The sequence below is a fragment of the Heptranchias perlo genome, chromosome 4 (assembly GCF_035084215.1).
Source record: "Heptranchias perlo isolate sHepPer1 chromosome 4, sHepPer1.hap1, whole genome shotgun sequence".
In the NCBI taxonomy this organism is placed as follows: domain Eukaryota; kingdom Metazoa; phylum Chordata; class Chondrichthyes; order Hexanchiformes; family Hexanchidae; genus Heptranchias; species Heptranchias perlo.
In genome coordinates, this window is record NC_090328.1 from 32,884,550 (window position 1) to 32,903,434 (window position 18,885).

Genomic DNA, 18,885 nt, shown 5'->3' on the forward strand with positions numbered 1-18,885 from the left:
TAGTCAATGGTGATCTCCAGGATGTTGATGGTGGGGAAGTTGACAATGGTGGTGCCACTGAAGGTCAAGGGAAAGTGGCAGGGCTTTCTCTTGTTCGAGATGGTCATTACCTGGCGCTTATGTGTGCAACAATTACCTGCCACTTATCAGCCCAAGTCTGGATATTATCCAGGTCCTGTTGTAGGTTGGCAAGGGCTGCTTCATTATCAGAGGAGTCATGAATGGAGCTGAGCACTGTGGAATTGTCAGCAAACAGCCCCACTCCTGACTTTCTGATGGAGGCAAGGTTATTAATAAAGCATCTGAAGATGTTTGGGCTGAGGACACTGCCCTGAGGAATGCCTGTAGTATTAAAATAAGTAGAGTATTAAAAGAAATAGATGAGGAAATTGCAGATGCATTAGTCATAATTTTCCAAAGCTCTCTAGATTCAGGAACTGTGCCTTTGGCTTCGAAAATTGCAAATGTCACTCCATTATTTTAGAAGGATGGGAGAAACCAGATAACGACAGACACATCAGTTTAACATCAGTTCTGGGGATGTTACTGGAATTTATTATCAGAGACAGAGTAACTGAGCACTTGGACAAGTATGAGCTGATCAGAGAGTCAGCATGGATTTGTGAAGGGTAGGACATGAGTGACTAATTTAGTTGAATTAGTTAGAGGCGTGCCCATGAACATTGTCTATATGGACTTCCAAAAGGCACTTGATAAGGCAAGAGATTATCAAAAAATGAAAGTGCATTGAATTGGCGGTAATCTTGTGACATAGGTTGGCAAGTGGGAGAGAGATAAAGCGAATGTTCTCTGATTGGCAGGATGTGTCAATTGGTGTTCCCCAGAGATCTGTACTGGGGCCTCAGCTTTTCATCATATATGACTTGGATGAAGGAGTAGAGAGTTGGATATACATGTTTGCAGATGACACTAAATTAGAAGGCACAGTAAGTTGTGTAGATGGGAGCAGGAAGTTACAAAGGGATATATACAGAATAAGTGAGTGGGCAAAACTATAACAGATGGAGTTCAATGAGGGGTAGTGTAATGTCATCCACTTCAGATCTGAGAAAGACAAATAGCAATATTTTCTTAATGCTGAGAGACTAGGAGCTGTGGAGAAGCAAAGGGATTTAGATGCCCATGTACACAAATCACAAAAAGTTAGTGCACAGGTACAAAAGGGAATCAAAAAGGCTAATGGAATGTTGGCCTTTATCTCAAGGGAGTTGGAATACAAAAGTGAGGAAGTGATTCTTCAGTTGTTCAGAGCCTGGGCAAACCCCATCTGGAGTACTGCGTTCAGGTTTGGGCACCGAACCTCAGAAAAGATGTATTGGCTTTGGAAAGGGAACAGCACAGATTCACCATGATGATAACAGAGCTTAAAGGGTTAAATTGAGGACAGGTTGTATTCCCTTATGTTTAGAAGGTTGAGGGGAGATCTAATAGAGATAAAGGGATTCAACGGGGTTGATACAGAGAAACTATTTCCTCTGGTGGGGGAATCCAAAACAAGGGGGCACAATCTTAAAATTATAGCTGGGAAGCATTTTTTCCACACAAAGAGTATGGAAATCTTCCTCCAAAAGGCTGTGGATGCTGGGTCAATTCAAATTTTTAGGACTGAGATAGATTTTTGTTAGGTAAGGGTATCAAGGGATATGAAGCAAAGTCAGATAAAATGGATGTGAGGTACAGATCAGCCATTATTTAATTGAATGGTGTAACAAGCTTGAGGGGTTGAATGGCCTACTCCTGTTCCTATGTTCTCAGGCTGTTATGACTGGCCTCCAACAACCACGACCATTTTGTTTGCAACAGGTATGACTTCAGCCATTGGAGGGTTTTTTCTTTGACGAAATCAAACAATTTTACTAAGGCTCTTTGATGCCGTACTTGGTCAAATGCTGCCTTGATGTCAAGGGCAGCTACATTCGTCTCTCCTCTGGCATTCCGATCTTGTATCCATGTCTCGATTGAGGCTGTGATGAAGTCTGGAGCAAAGTGGTTCTGGCGGAACTTGACCTGACCATCAGTGAGCAGGTTATTGCTAAATAGTTATTGCTTAATGGTGGCTGAAAGGGCAGTGATTGGCCAGGTTATATTTATCCTGTTTCCTGTGGATAGGACATACCTGGGTAATCTTCAACATTGTCAGGTAGATGCCAGTCTTATAACTTTCCTGGAACAGCTTGACTAGGGAAGTAGCTGGTGCACAGATCTTTAGCACTGGAACCAGGATGTTGTCATGAACTAGCTTGGACCTTTACTTTGCATATGTCATCTTTTTACAAAAAAAAATCTGAGTGAAACAAAATATGCTGTTGCAGTACACAAAGTTTGATTTTTTGGGGGGAACCAAATAACTCAAGCTACTGTATCTTGGCTAATATTTATCACTCAACCGACATCACTAAAACAGATTATCTGGTTATTTATCTCATTGCTGTCTGTGGGACTTTGCGGTGTACAAATTGGCTGCTCCATCTGCCTACAACTGTGACTATACTTCAAAAGTACGCTTTGGGGCGTCCTGAGGTCATGAAAGGTGTTATATAGTTGCAAGTTCTATATTTCTTACTGATGTGTTAATGGATAGATGGAAATGAAGATTTAAAATTGACAATTCCTGGAGATTATATATATTAAAATTCATTAGGAAGTTTTAAAAAAATTAAAAATCCTTCAGAAATTCGAATTCATCCCACCACCACCCCACTCTGCATGCCTCACATGTTGAGCCTGCATCTGTCCCCATCCCATGGCACTGAATGTTAAATGTAAGCACCGCCTAGCAGACCTACTGTTACATGATTTGAAGTACTATTAATAAATTCTCCCGTACTAATTCTGCTCAGCCATCACCCCAGTGTTCAATAAAGTGCACTTGTTTACAGTGTCCCTGCTCATCAAATTTAAAATCCTTGTCTTATATATCCCTCCATGGCCTTGCCCCATCTTATCTCGACAATCTCCTTCAACCTTTATTCTCCTACTGAACATTCTGCTCCCGAGTCCAGCCTTCTGTATATCGTGCCCTCAACTTTGCCCCGCTAGTTGTGGCAGAGCTTTCTCTTACTCTCTCCCTTCTTACTTTGTGTCTGTTTTCCTCAGACTGATCTGTGGAGCACCTTAGAATAAGTTCTTTAGTTAAAGATACTACATAAATGCAAATTGCTGTAATTGAATTCTGATCAAAAAGAAAGCTTACAAATACTGTCGATGGGTTAAATTTCTACCCATCTATTGTTCTGCAAAAAGTAACTGCTCTGGAGACACTATGCAGCATTTCTTCACAATATACTGGGGATTTTAATAAATTGTCACTTGAAAAAAAAAATTTTTTTTTGTAGCCAGCATCATATTTTTAACTTGGAATGCATAATAAGAAAATGGGGTAACATATCAATCTTTGGTTGATGTAAGTGATGAATGTCAGACTTCCTGAAACTAAAGATTAAGTATATTATATAGCACATTCAAAATTACTACTGCAGCTAAAAGAGCAATAGTTTACCAAATATAACATAATTGGATAAACATAATTTAATAGGACAAAGTCAGCATGGCTTTACGAAGGGGAAGTCATGTCTGACAAATTTGCTTGAGTTCGTTGAGGACATAACGTACAGGGTGGATAAAGGGGAACCAGTGGACGTAGTGTATTTAGACTTCCAGAAGGCATTCGACAAGGTGCCACATAAAAGATTATTGCTCAAGATAAAGAATCACTGGATTGGGGGTAATATTCTGGCATGGGTGGAGGATTGGTTATCTAACAGGAAGCAGAGAGTTGGGATAAATGGTTCATTCTCGGACTGGCAACCAGTAGCCAGTGGTGTTCCGCAGGGGTCGGTGTTGGGTCCCCAACTCTTTACAATCTGTATTGACGATTTGGAGGAGGGGACCGAGTGTAACATATCAAAGTTTGCAGATGATACAAAGATGGGAGGGAAAGTAGAGAGTGAGGAGGATATAAAAAACCTACAAGGGGATATAGACAGGCTGGGTGAGTGGGCGGAGATTTGGCAGATGCAATACAATATTGGAAAATGTGAGGTTATGCACTTTGGTAGGAAAAAATCAGAGAGCAAGTTATTATCTTAATGGTGAGAAACTGGAAAGTACTGTAGTACAAGGGGATCTGGGGGTCCTAGTGCAAGAAAATCAAAAAGTTAGTATGCAGGTGCAGCAGGTGATCAAGAAGGCCAACGGAATGTTGGCTTTTATTGCTCGGGGGATAGAATATAAAAACAGGGAGGTAGTGCTGCAGTTATATAAGGTATTGGTGAGACCGCACCTGGAATACTGCATACAGTTTTGGTCTCCATACTTAAAAGACATACTTGCTCTCGAGGCAGTACAAAGAAGGTTCACTCGGTTAATCCCGGGGATGAGGGGGCGGACATATGAGGAGAGGTTGAGTAGATTGGGACTCTACTCATTGGAGTTCAGAAGAATGAGAAGCGATCTTATTGAAACATATAAGATTGTGAAGGGGCTTGATCGGGTGGATGCGGTGAGGATGTTCCCAAGGATGGGTGAAACTAGAACTAGGGGGCATAATCTTAGAATAAGGGGCTGCTCCTTCAAAACTGAGATGAGGGGAAACTTCTTCACTCAGAGAGTGGTAGGTCTGTGGAATTTGCTGCCCCAGGAAGCTGTGGAAACTACATCATTGAATAAATTTAAAACAGAAATAGACAGTTTCCTAGAAGTAAAGGGAATTAGGGGTTACGGGGAGCGGGCAGGAAATTGGACATGAATTTAGATTTGAGGTTAGGATCAGATCAGCCATGATCTTATTAAATGGCGGAGCAGGCTCGAAGGGCCGATTGGCCTACTCCTGCTCCTATTTCTTACGTTCTTATAACCTAAACATTTGAAGTTACTATTGATTTTATTATACCCTTGAGCCAAATAAAAAGTGGGGAAAAATTCACATTTCGTCAAGTCTCAAGAAGCTAATAGGCTGCAATTTGCAAACTCAACAGGAAATGGGCTCTGCAATATTGGCTTCAAATGTCAATTAGGGAACAGCATTGATATCAATTTCTAACACATGACTGTTCTTTAGCCGATCCCACTTTGTGTTCCTCTCCAAGTGTATAACAAGTTACCGTCCCTTCTGTTTATTCCTTTACTGACTTACTCAGATGATGGAGCACATAATCTTGATTTACCCAGCTCTTCACCTTGAAGAAGGGAGATGAAGGAGGGGAGAAAAAAGCAAAATATTGAAAGTTACTCAAAGTATTTTAATAATAGGCTTCTAAAAGTTTTCAAAAATGTCAGACTCTTTAACAGCAAAATAACAATCCTCTAAAATTTTCCTAAACGTGTCAAACTTGTTAATCTTTTCTAAAACTCAAACTATTCCTTTTTGAGTACGCCAAAAGTATTGCTGTGGTTTAATGCATAAAATATAACCTGTAGACTAGAAATGATACAGTAACTGTAGGAAAATTTATCAGCAGGAGTGTAAATATTTCTCAAAATCATACATGCTGTATCATAGAATCTTACAGCACAGAAGGAGGCTATTCGGTCCATCATGCCATATTATAGAAAGGATATTATTAAACTAGAAAGAGTGCAGAAAAGATTTACTAGGATGCTACCGGGACTTGATGGTTTGACTTACAGGGAGGGGTTGGATAGACTGAGACTTTTTTCCCTGGAGAGTAGGAGGTTTAGGGGTGATCTTATAGAAGTCTATAAAATAATGAGAGGCATAGATAAGGTAGATAGTCAAAATCTTTTCCCAAAGGTAGGGGAGTCTATAACGAGGGGGCATAGATTTAAGGTGAGAGGGGAGAGATACAAAAGGGTCCAGAGGGGCAATTTTTTCACTCAAAGGGTGGTGAGTGTCTGGAACGAGCTGCCAGAGGCAGTAGTGGAGGCGGGTACAATTTTGTCTTTTAAAAAGCATTTGGACAGTTACACGGGTAAGATGGGTATAGAGGGATATGGGCCAAGTGCAGGCAATTGGGACTAGCTTAGTGATATAAACTGGGCGACATGGACATGTTGGGCCGAAGGGCCTGTTTCCATGTTGTAAACTTCTATGATTCTATGCCTGTACCAGCTCTTTAAAAGAGCTATCCAATTAATCCCACTCCCCTGCTCTTTCCCCATAGGCCCTGCAAATTTTTTCTTTTCAAGTGTATATCGAATTTCATTTTGAAAGTTACAATTGAATCAGCTTGCACCATGCTTTCAGGCAGTGCATTCCAAATCATAATAATTCCCTGCATTCACTGTAGGGGTATCTTCATCTGCAGGGGGAGTTTTAACAATGTTCTTTAGTAATGTTAATACAGCTACTAACAAAGAAATTAGAATTTTAACTGTTGCATTGATTTGTGTTAACTGTTAATCTTCAGTAAGTTCCTAACAGTTTCACTTATTCAAAAATATAAAAGGACAAAAGCATGTAAAACAAAACAAAAATCCTTAAGAGATTTTGTATATCTGTAAAATTATGCAGCGGGTGCCAATAGCAAAAATATTGTGAAAAATACGCACATTTAATTTGCAAGTGACAATTCAAGTAGTTTCCCCCCCCCCGCCCCATCACCATTACTATTCAATTCACTATTACTTACCAAACTATAAGCCATGGGAGAACAGCAATCCACTAACAATTCATAAATAATATTTAAACAGCCTAAGCTACATTTATAATCACACTAACTTTTAGACTGGGCATAACAATTTACTGTTGCAAATAAATAAATAAATAGACCAATCATGTACAGAGGCCACTTTCAGTTATGACCAGTATTTCAGTAACATGAATACCTTTATTTGACTAAATTTTATCTGAGGAACAAAACTGCTTTATTAGCACCATTTTGACAGGGCATTGGTTAGTAATAGGATCAGGAGTAGGTCATTCACCCCCTCGAGTCTGTTCCGCCAGGCAATTGCATCATGGCTGATCTGGACCACAACTCCATTTACCCACCTTTGTTCCATACTCCTTGATATTCTTACCTAACAAAAATCTATCGATCTCAGTCTTGAAAGTTTCAACTGACCCAGCATCCACAGCCTTTTCTGAGAACAAGTTCTAGATTTCCACTACCCTTTGTGTGAAAAGGTGCTTCCTGATTTCACTCCTAAATGGCCTAGCTCTAAATTTTGGTTCCTACACCAAAGGAAATAGTTTCTCTGTATCTACCCAATCGAATCCCTTAATCATTATAAATACCTCGATTAGATCACCCCTCAACCTTCTAAACTCAAGGGAATACAAGCCAAGTTTATGCAACCTGTCCTTATAATTTAACCCTTTAAGCCCTGGTATAATTCTGGTAAATCTGCGCTGTACCCTTTTCAGGGCCAACATATCTTTCCTGATGTTCGTGCCCAAAACTGAATACAGTATTGCAGATGGAGTCCGACAATGGATCTGTACAATTGAAGCATCACGTCCTCACTTTTGAATTCCAACCCCCTTAAGATAAAGGCCAATATTCCATGAGCCTTTTGATTAGTTTTTGACCTTTGCACTGGCTTTTTAAAAATTAATTCTCGGGATGTGGGCGTTGCTAGCAAAGCCAGCATTTATTACGCATCCCTAGTTGCCCTTGGGAAGGTGGTGGTGAACCTTCTTCTTGAACCGCTGCAGTCCATGTGCTGAAGGAACTCCCACAGTGCTGTTAGGTAGGGTGCTCCAGGATTTTGACCCAGCGACAATGAAGGAACGGTGATGTATGTCCACATTGGGATGGTGTGTGAGGTGCTGTTGAAGAAGCCTAGGTGATTTGCTGCAGTGCACTTTATAGATAGAACACACAACAGCCATAGTGCACCATGGTGGAGGGAGTGGATGTTTAAGGCAGTGGATGGGCTGCCGATCAAGCGGACTGCTTGGTCCTGGATGGCATCGAGCTTCTGGAGCGTTGTTCCAGCTGCACTCATCCAGGCAAGTGGACAGTATTCCATCACACTCTTGACTTGTACCTTGTAGGTGACGAAGAGGCTTTGGAGTGTCAGGAGGTGAGCCACTCGCCACAGAATACTCAGCCTCTGACCTGCTCCAGTAGTCACAGCGTTTATGTGGCTGGTCCAGTTGAGTTTATGGTGGAGGATTCGGCAATGGTAGTGCCACTGAATGTCATGGAGAGGTGGTTAGACTCTCTTGTTGTGAGATAGTCATTGCCTGGCATTTGTGAGGCGCGAATATTACTTGCAATTATCAGCCTAAGCCTGGATTTAATGAATTGTGCACAAGGACACCTAATGATATTGGCCTTCTACTGCTTAATGATTTACAGCTTCCTACAACCCATAATCAGTCAATAAATCTACTAAAGTGTTTAAGTTTAGTTGGTATGTCCAATACTCTCCAGTGAAAGAGTCTGCTTGAGAAGTACGACACTTATCTAAATTACTTACCAGACCATGCCTGATGGGACAGTGAATTTGACTCTACTGAATACAGCACAAACATAGACAATCCTATACCAGGTAAAAACAGTCAAATTACCACATAACTAAACTCAATCTTCTATAGGTTGATATCAGGAATGCAATGTCTGGGCTAATCTGATTTTTAATATGTCTTTATCTGAAGCAATAGAAGTTGTGACCTAAAGCTAACATTTCTTATAACTGTGATTAATTTGTAAATTCTACATTGCTCTGGCTATATGTATATATACACACACACACATATATTTAGTGGATTAAAATGATACATCTAGTGCACAGAGGCATCACATTTTATTACAGATGCAAAAAAGTCTTAAACTGCTGGGTACTCCTGGCTTGTAGCCTGCTAATGAGCAGCACATGCCCATCTGCGAAGTTCTATGACCAAACAAGTAGAGTAGAATGGGCCTATGCTCTCTGGAATTTAGACGAATGAGAGGTGATCTCATAGAAACATATAAGATTCTGAGGGGGCTTGACAGGGTAGAAAATGAGAAGTGGTTTCCCCTGGCTGGAGAGTCTACAACTAGGGGACATAGTCTCAGGATAAGCGGTCGGCCATCTAGGACTGAGATGAGGAGGAATTTCTTCGCTCAGAGGGTTGAGAATTCTTTGGAATTCTCTACCCCAGAGGTCTGTGGATGCTCAGTCGTTGAGTATATTCAAGGCTGAGATAGATAGATTTTTGGACTCTAGGGGAATCAAGAGATATGGGGGATTGGGCTGGAAAGTGAAGTTGAGGTTGAAGATCAGCCATGATCTCAGTGAATGGCAGAGCAGGCTCGAGGGGCCGTATGGCCTACTCCTACTCCTAATTCTTATATTCTTAATAACTATATTTTAATTATTACATAAGCACAGTGAATTAGGAGTTTGTGGCCTCAATAGGACTCAGCGACCACTTTAATAATACATTGTGTATTGTGTGGTATAAACTTCTGTCCTCATCAAACAGTGCATTATCCAACTAACTGTGAACAATGCTATAGGAGAACTGCATCTATGTATGCATGTAATATATTGATGGTTGGGAATAAGCAGGCTCAAATTCAATCTACAGTTCAGATGATATCATAAACCACAAAAGCAATGTTTTTCGGTCGAGCATAACATCTCCCTCAACTTTCAGCCAAGTTCAGAACCAAATATTATGAATTTGAGTGGGTTCAATACATTCATCATTAAAACTTTACATGCTGGCAGAGTACATTAATACTGTAAAGCAGAACTTAACTTAGGATTTTTAAACCACCTTTCTTTGGTATTTAGTCTTAATCTTTTGTTTCGTGATCACTACACTTATCCCTACATCAATCTACACTGGGACAAGCAAATTACTTTGTGCCTATCAGGAAATCTAACATCTTCCTGCCTGCTAAATTCTCTGTAGCATTCATAAAAGAAACTTGAACAAATTTAGTCTATGAAGTAAGCCTGCCGCGGTCTAATGTTAGATGATTAAAGCAAAGCAAGAGGTATATTAATTTAATAACTGTAGAGTTTTATCACTGTTCCATTAAAATTAAAGCATTACAGTCACCAATAGAAAGCAAAATGCGTAATTATGGGTTAAATATACGCTAGGATTTGTTCCTTCAGTTTCCCAAACCTGACAAACAGGAACCAAAAAACAGTCTGACAATATACACAAAGTTATAATCTCAGTTGCTGAGAGAAAAATACAAAGCAAAGACCATACTTACTAGATGAATTTCTTTTCATTGCATTCTGGAATGGCAAAACACAAAAATTAATTCAGAAATGCATCAAAACTGCAATTCAAATTTTCATACTAAATATGTATAAAACATAATTATCAAGACAACATAAACCAAAATCTTAATTCAGCAATTATTTAAAGTAAACTGTAATAACTGACTTCAAAAATGAATTTCTTATAAGCACCCATACACAAATACTACATACTCACATTCACATGTATACCCATGCATATATTCACAAACATGCAAATTCTCACTAAGAGACCATTCAGAGATGAAATAATTACTTACCGGACTATGCCTCTGAAGTCAGCATGTAAAAGGGGAAAGTAAAAGTGATAAGTCAAATACTCATCTGTAGGATTACACAGTAACAATATATCAAAAGATAGATGTCTAAAACATAAAATAATTTTGAGGTTACATTCATGAGGGCCCCAAATCCTTCATTTAAAGATATGCAATAAGTACTCAACTTGTATAACACACTTCTAACCTTCAACTGAGAATACTGAAGCCAATAAGTCCTTTACAAACGAAGGTCAGTGGATAAGACAAGGACAAGTAATGAGACCAAAAGGGTCTTCTTCACTAAAAACCTTTGTGATCTTGTGAATATTTCCATTAGCCTTGAGGTTGTACAGATCAAATACATGCAGCTCAATATTAAGTAGGTCAGACTAATTTTACTATCTGATATTAAAAAAATCTATCTACTGTTTCCACTATTAACAATTATTTCTGTTAATTCTTCTGCAACTACCTTTTCCATTCTTCACCCATAATTGCCCAGTCAGGAGAACAAATGTCCTTGAGCTAATTTAAAAAGGTGCAGAAGCACAGCTAAGGACAACTCAATTGCTAATGTTAGTTTTACTAAGAACTAGAAGGATACGTTCTGCCTCCAAACTGGGAGAATCCTTGGACCTTTTCCGTGTTTAATTGAGTTGCATAATTTCCATCTCCCTCAAACTAGGTCAGTTTTGAAGTGCAAAGGCTGGTGTCACCGATATAAGTTGACACCTGAAGCTGATGAAAGGCAAATAACTATCCAATTGAAGCTGTGATCAGTTTTGGATGGGCTGTGCCAGAATCACTAATGGGTTGAAAGATTCACCAGTTATTCAGTGAAACGCTTCCTTTAAGATGGCTTTCAGAGAACTTACCTCAATTCAAGCTTGACCAAATGAGGAGGTTAGCAATTACTAGACTGTACTATTTAACCCCCCAAATCTTTAAATGCCAAATTGACACTATATGGCACAATTTCATCTTTGACTTCGATTAATAATGATAAATCAATGATTTGCCACTACACAGCAAGCAGTAAAAAAGTTCAGCATTTATCTAATGCAACTGATTCAAATTTTCCTTTGCTTCTTCACATAAGCAGGTTGAATCTGAAATACACTTTTATCTGTATATAATTTACCTCTAATATATCTTCGGAGCAATAATAGCAGATCTCAGGTGATTTGGTCACCATCATCCATAGTGAAACTTTGTCTTCTGATTATGTAAACAAGCTACCAAAGTTATGCTACAGTATAATGCCTACATCCACTAACCCTAAGTAAGGCATGAGAAGAAATGGTCTTCAATTCTTGGCAAAATATTAAAAATGATATATTGTGCACTTTTTACACACATTTTCAATGCTCCTCCAAGAACCACTACTTCGATTAGAGGTTAAGTATGGCAAATGTATGCAATGAATGAATATTTTAATGTACTTCAGAAACTCCCAAATGAGGCTTTACATATTAATATACAGGATCAAAGTATTACTCACAGATGGGGAGGGAGAAAGTGTGATGTTCCCAATGGATGCTTTCAGTTCTTCCAATGTGTGGTTAGTACCATTGTTTGGTTGCACAGGTTTGATTTGCACATGGAACTTTCTGGGTTCCTCATCATCAGAGCCCGAGTCACTTGATGAGTAAAAATTGTTCTCTTTGGCATGTTTTCATTAGTCAAGGGAAAGAAACACATCCTTTTATAATTGTAAATGGGCTACTCTCGTAGCCTAGATTTTAACCATTCATCCAAAAACAAAATTATGTTCAATTCCCTTTTGAAATAGTGTACAGGCAAAGGACTCACAGCATTAAGTGAGCATTAACTTTGAATTCCAGATAACTTTAAGCGTCTTTGGCACAATTCTAACACATGGGCCCCGATATTACCAGGGAGGTGGGATGGCAGCCGGGGGGGGGGTATACTGGGCGTGTGGGTAACCTGCCCAGTAAAATCCGTCCGTTGCCCACGCGATCGCGGGGAAATTGAAGCCACTTACCATGGCTTCCAGGTTTCACGTCCTCAACCTGCGCAGCGGGCGGACTGCGCACCCGCATCACAGGCTGTCAGCTGGAGGAGCCTTATTTAAAGGGGCAGTCCTCCAATGCTGCTCCTGCAGCAGAGAACCGAAATTATGGAATGGAGCAGGCCAGGGGAAAGGCTGTTCCCAGATTTACCGATGCCTCACTCGAGGTTCTACTGGATGGGGTGACGAGGAGGAGCGATATTTTCTACCCAGCAGACGGGAGGAAGTGGCCTGCCTCTGCCACCAAGGCCTGGCTTGAGGTGGCAGGAGGTCAGCAGCAGCAGCAATGTCTCCTGCACATGGATCCAGTGCAGGAAGTGCTTCAATGACCTAACTAGGTCAGCCAAAGTGAGTACACTTACTCATTCTCCTGCACTCTGTCTTCCACAACACCACCCCCACCCCACAACTCCTTCTGCACTGCCAACACTACTCTATCACATCACTCCTCACACCCACTCAAACCTCATCCTCAACTTACCTGCACTTACTCACCTCCCCAGTACTCATCCCACCACTACCACTTAACCCAATCCTCATACAATGTCATGGCTCTGTCTCATACTCACCCTCTGACGCATCTCTTTCACGGTCAACCTCACCCAAACCAATGCATTCAGCGGTTGGCCACGTCACCATCCCTCACTCACGCCTCTCTACTTTCTCCCCTTATAAGAGAAAAGAGCCCAGAATGCACGGGAGAGGGCAAAGACCGGAGAGGGGCTGCAACATCAGCTCATCCTCACGGACGCGGAGCAGGAGGCTCTTGAACTAAGCCACACCCTTGAGTGCCTGTCGGTCGGGGACGCCGAGACTGCCACCCAAAAACGGCTAGTGACAGAACTTTAACATTCAGCACTCACAATAGCAAATGATGTTAACATGCCTTGCCATCATCAGCACTTCAACATCTGCAATCATGCTTAATATTGCCTTCTGTTCTCTTACAGGGCCTTCAGCGACCGCTGTGACGGTGGAGGGCGATTCCTCAGAGGACCTGCCGGCCTCTGAGGGGGCACCGTCACATCTGAGCGAGCCATCCACCAGTGCAGATATACACACCTTGGTGGGTCCCCGTCCTCACTTAGTTGGGGTCGCACATGGTGAGTCACCACACACGTGAGCACAAGCAGACAATGGTGGCAGGGACAGCTGTGGAGAGTCCACGTCGGTGGGAGCACTCTTCTTCAGGCTCTGCTCAGCTGGACACAGATGCTGAACCCTGGGGGCCATCCTTTAAAAGGAGAATGATCAAGGGGCAGCAGCATATTTGCGAGGTGCTGGAACAGGTGCCACACGGACTCTCCACAACCGCAGAGAGGAATCCAACTATTGCATGAGTGGAATGGTGGCACAGGAGGGAATCACTGAGATATTGTCACAGGGACGTGAGGGCATCTCTGAGATATTGCAGGAATGTCTGCGACGGAGGGAAGGCTAGCCTCCATGGAGCTTCAAGCACGGTTCACCAATGAGTCCATTGAGGCCCTGACAGTGGTCCTTCGGTCTCAGGGTGAGCAACTTTCTGCCACCTTAAACATGCAGGCAGATACACTGGCACTGGCCTTACAAGGCTTCACATGTCCTCCAAACTGCCGTCCAGCAGGGTGGAAGGGGTGATGTCGGCCTGGCCCAGGAGAGGGAAGATGCGAAAGGGGTCATGGAAGTGGAGACGCCACTTAAAGCGCCCCCACGTCTCACCTGTTGTCCCCCTCTCAACCAGTACCCGCAATGCTGCCTCCTCTCCAGGTGGCCGAGTCTGCCTCTGCACAGGTGCAGGTGGAGCAGTCTTTGGAGGGGCCCTCACGGGCACCGAAACCCAGAGGGCATGGACCCAAAACATCTAATCGGTCAGGGCATGAACAAAAGCAATCTGCCACTACCTCTGCCGCAGCCACAGGGGAAGCACCATGTAGGAATACTCGTAAGCGTAAGGCAAAGGTTTTGTGAGCACAAAGGGGATGCACAAGGGTGTTGAACGGTTTGTCATGTTTTTTATTTATATTTGATTTTTGTTAATGGCACATTAAATATTAATATTGTCACCACTACTGCCACGTCTTGGCCACTCTTCACTGGCTTGTGTAATAATTCCCTTTCATGAGGTTCAACATAAACACCCACACTTGATGCCACCCATTGGGTCACTCTACAGTGGGTGTATGTGTAGTTGCACGACTATTTTGTGCAGGTGCCTGAGGCGCAGCACTGTGTTGTGGAGCTCCATGTGGTGGAGGTGGACGGCGTGCCTGGTGATGTTGCTCGTCCTTGAATGAAGTGATGAATGCAGCTATGGCGCCCCCCATCCTGACGGTGTGAGTTTGAGGGGGTCCGCAAAGTAGGTAAATACGTTTGCACAGCAGAGTTTAGGTTATTAAATTAAGAATTTTGAGTGGAAAGACAAAGATGTTGCAGCCAAAACCTTGTCTGAAGTGAGAGTGCCCTGCTGCAATACATGAGGTTTCCCCCCCCAACCTGTCAAATAATCCTTTGCATCTCCCACTGGCTGCTGGCTGAAACACATCTGCTCCAGCAGGGAGTGTTTCCCACAGCACGGGAAATCTTGGAAATCGAGGATCTTGGGTCTGAACCTACTGTATTAAACTTAAATAAGGGCAATTATGAAGGGATGAGGGCGGAATTGGCTAAAGCGAATTGGGTAAACAGATTAGATCGTATGATGGTGGATAAGCAGTCGCGAACATTTAAAAAGATATTTTATGACTCGTAACAAAAATATATCCCTGTTAGGAGGAAAGACTCCACAAAAAGAGTGAACCAACCATGGCTAACTAAGGAAGTCAAGGATGGTATCAGGTTAAAAGAAAAAGCATACAACATGGCAAAGATTACTGGTAAGCCCGAAGATTGGGAAAACTTCAAAAAACCAGCAAAGGATGACAAAGAATAATAGAGGGAGAAAATAAATTATGAGATAAACTAACAAGAAATATAAAAACTGACAGTAAAAGCTTCTCCAAGTATATAAAAAGGAAGAGGGTAGCTAAAGTAAACATTGGTCCCTTAGAGGATGAGACTGGGGAAATAATAATGGAAAACAAGGAAATGGCAGAGGAATTGAACAGGTATTTTGTATCTATCTTCACAGTAGAAGACAGTAATAATATACCAATAATAGTAGAAAATCAAGGGGCAAAGGGGAGGGAGGAATTAAAAACAATCACTATCACTAGAGAAAAAGTACTAGGTAAACTAATGGGTCTAAAGGCTGACAAGTCCCCTGGACCTGATGGCTTGCATCCGAGGGTCTTAAAGGAAGTGGCTACAGAGATAGTGGATGCATTGGTTGTAATCTTCCAGAATTCACTAGATTCTGGAAAGGTCCCAGCGGATTGGAAAACCGCAAAAGTAACACCCCGATTCAAGAAGGGAGTGAGACAGAAAGCAGGTAACTATAGACCAGTTAGCCTAACATCTGTCATTGGGAAAATGCTAGAATCCATTATTAAGGAAGTAGTAGCAGGACATTTGGAGACTCATAATTAAACCATGTTGACTCTCCTTGATTGTATGAAGGGGAAATCGTGTCTGACAAATTTATTAGAGTTCTTTGAGGAAGTAACGGGCAGGGTGGATAAAGGGGAATCAATGGATGCAACATATTTTGATTTCCAAAAGGCATTCGATAAGGTGCCACATAAAAGATTACTGCATAAGATAAGAGCTCATGGTGTTGGGGGTAATATACTGGCATGGATAGAGGATTGACTAACTAACAGAAAACAAAGAGTCGGGATAAAAGGGTCATTTTCAAAATGGCATTCTGTAACTAGTGGGGTGCCGCAGGGCTCAGTGCTGGGGCCTCAACTATTTACAATATATATCAATGACTTGGATGAAGGAACAGAGTGTCTTGTGGCCAAATTTGCTGATGATACAAAGATACGTGGAAAAGCAAGTTGTGATGAGGACACAAAGTGTCTGCAAAGGGATATTGACAGGTTAAGCAAATGGGCAAAAATTTGGCAGATGGAATATAATGTGGGAAAATGTGAAGTCATCCACTTTGGGAGGAAAAATAAAAAAGCAAATTATTTGAATGGAGAAATACTACAAAATGCTGCGGTACAGAGGGATCTGGGTGTCCTCGTACATGAAACACAAAAAGTCAACATACAAGTGCAGCAGGTAATCCGGAAGGCAAGCGGAATATTGGCCTTTATTTCTAGGGGGATGGAGTATAAAAGAAGTCATGCTTCGGCTGTACAGGGTGCTGGTGAGACCACACCTGGAGAACTGCGTACTTTTCTGGTGCCCTTATTTAAGGAAGGACATACTTGCATTGGAGGCAGTTCAGAGAAGGTTCACGAGGTTGATTCCGGGTATGGAAGGGTTGTCTTATGAGGAAAGATTGAACAGGTTGGGTCTATACTCATTGGAGTTTAGAAGAATGAGAGGAGACCTTATTGAAACATATAAGCTTCTGAGGGGACTCGATAGGGTAGATGCTGAGAGGATGTTACCCCTCATGGGGGAATCTAAAACTAGGGGGCATAGTCTCAGAATAAGGGGTCACCCATTTAAGACGGAAATGAGGAGGAATTCTTTCTCCCAGAGGGTCGTGAATCTTTGGAATTCTTTACCCCAAAAAGCTGTGGAGGCTGAGTAATTGAATACATTCAAGGCTGAGTTAGACAAATTTTTGATCAGCAAGGGAGTCAAAGGATATGGGGAAAAGGCGGGAAAGTGGAGTTGAGGTAAAAATCAGATCAGCCATGATCTCATTGAATGGCGGAGCAGGCTCGAGGGGCCAAATGGCCTACACCTGCTCCTATCTCTTATGGTCTTATAGGATCCTTCAAAATTGCACCCCTGCCAAAATCTCCACTCAATGAGGTCTGTCAAGTACCTCAAGTATCTAAACAATGATGTAAAGTAGCATCCCGCCGGCTTTAATTACCGGTGGGAGTCCCGTATGCGGGAGCTACGCGCACACCCGAACGAGTCACTGGGGAACCCGGAAGTCAGTGGGTTGGAGCCGGGCTCCGAACCCACTCCGGGATTCCAACATTTTAGGAGCCCCCCCACCCCCAATGCACCCGCTCTGCCATCCGAAAATCGGCCCCATGGACTTCACTATCGTACAATGTACTATCTTGGGATGTTAGTATAGCCTAATCTTGGCAAAAAATAGTTTAATTGTGTAGAACATGCTCAAATTAGGATTATTGATGAATAGAAGGAAATAAAGGAAGCACAACAATTGCCATAGCTGAATTTCATATATATAGGGAAATGATTCGCTGCTATAAGTGAGAGCTAACTTTATCTCCCAGGTAAATGTAAGGATTTCCATTCTATACTTCGAACAAGATTAGGCTTGCATCAGGTATGCATAGTGTGCTTATACAACTAGTGTATTCAGTGTTAAATATTAGTAATGAGAAATTTTACCCGATTGTGACCAAAAAAGTGCCAACATATTGATTTAAATTTTCACCTGGATTAAGAGGGCACTTGAACTCAGACACAAAAGGGGTAAGTATCGAAAGGATTGCATAGGCATAATTTTGCCCTCTATAACCGAGGCATTGAGACACTGTCAGAAGGTGTATGACAGGTTAGAGATCTGTGTTGCTCAATTTCTCAAGAACATTGCAATGCTGGAGAAAGAGTATGTCATTGAAGGGTCAAAGACAGAATCTATTTGGTTAGAGTTAAGAAACAATAGAGGCTCCATTACACTACTGGGTGTTTTCTATAGGCAACCAACTAGTGGGAAGGATACAGAGGAGCGAATTTGCATGGAAATTACACAAGTGCAAGAACTATAGAGTAGTGATAATTGGGGACTTCAACTATCCTAATATAAACTGGAATAGTAATAGTGTAAAGGGCAAAGAGGGGGGGGGAATTTCTGAAGTATATTCAGGAGAACTTTCTTGATCAGTATGTTTCCGGCCCAACGAGGAAGGAGCCATTACTGGATCTAGTTCTGGGGAATGAAGTGGGTCAAGTGGAGCAAGTGTCAGTGGGGGAACATTTAAGGAACAGTGATCATAATATCATAAGATTTAGGTTAGTTATGGAAAAGGACAAGGAGCAATCTAGAGCAAAATTACTTAATTGGAGGAGAGCCAATTTCAGTGGGTAGAGAATGGATCTGACCTGGGTAAATTGGAACCAAAGAGGCAGGCAAAACTGTAACTAAACAATGGGCAGCCCCTAAAGAAGAGATGGTTCGGGTACAGTCTAGGTACATTCCCACGATGGGGAAAGATAGGGCAACCAAAGCCAGAGCTCCCTGGGTGATGAAAGAGATAGACAGTAAGATGAAGCAGAAAAAGGGAGTGTATGACAGATGTCAGGTTGATAATACAAGTGAGAACCAGGCTGAATATAGAAAGTACAGAGAAGTGAAAAAGGAAATAAGAG

The 18,885-nt window shown here is 41.8% G+C and overlaps 1 protein-coding gene across 1 annotated transcript in view; it reads right to left on the minus strand.

Moving 5' to 3' along the window:
* fcho2 (FCH and mu domain containing endocytic adaptor 2) overlaps window positions 1-18,885 on the minus strand; it is a 239,153-nt gene that overhangs the window by 98,310 nt on the left and 121,958 nt on the right. The window contains exons 13-16 of the mRNA XM_067982732.1: window positions 11,959-12,126; window positions 10,458-10,469; window positions 10,149-10,173; window positions 5,156-5,198 (exon numbers count right to left, since the gene is read on the minus strand). Of these exons, the coding sequence (XP_067838833.1) occupies window positions 5,156-5,198; window positions 10,149-10,173; window positions 10,458-10,469; window positions 11,959-12,126 (248 nt within the window). The remainder of the gene's footprint in view (window positions 1-5,155; window positions 5,199-10,148; window positions 10,174-10,457; window positions 10,470-11,958; window positions 12,127-18,885) is intronic.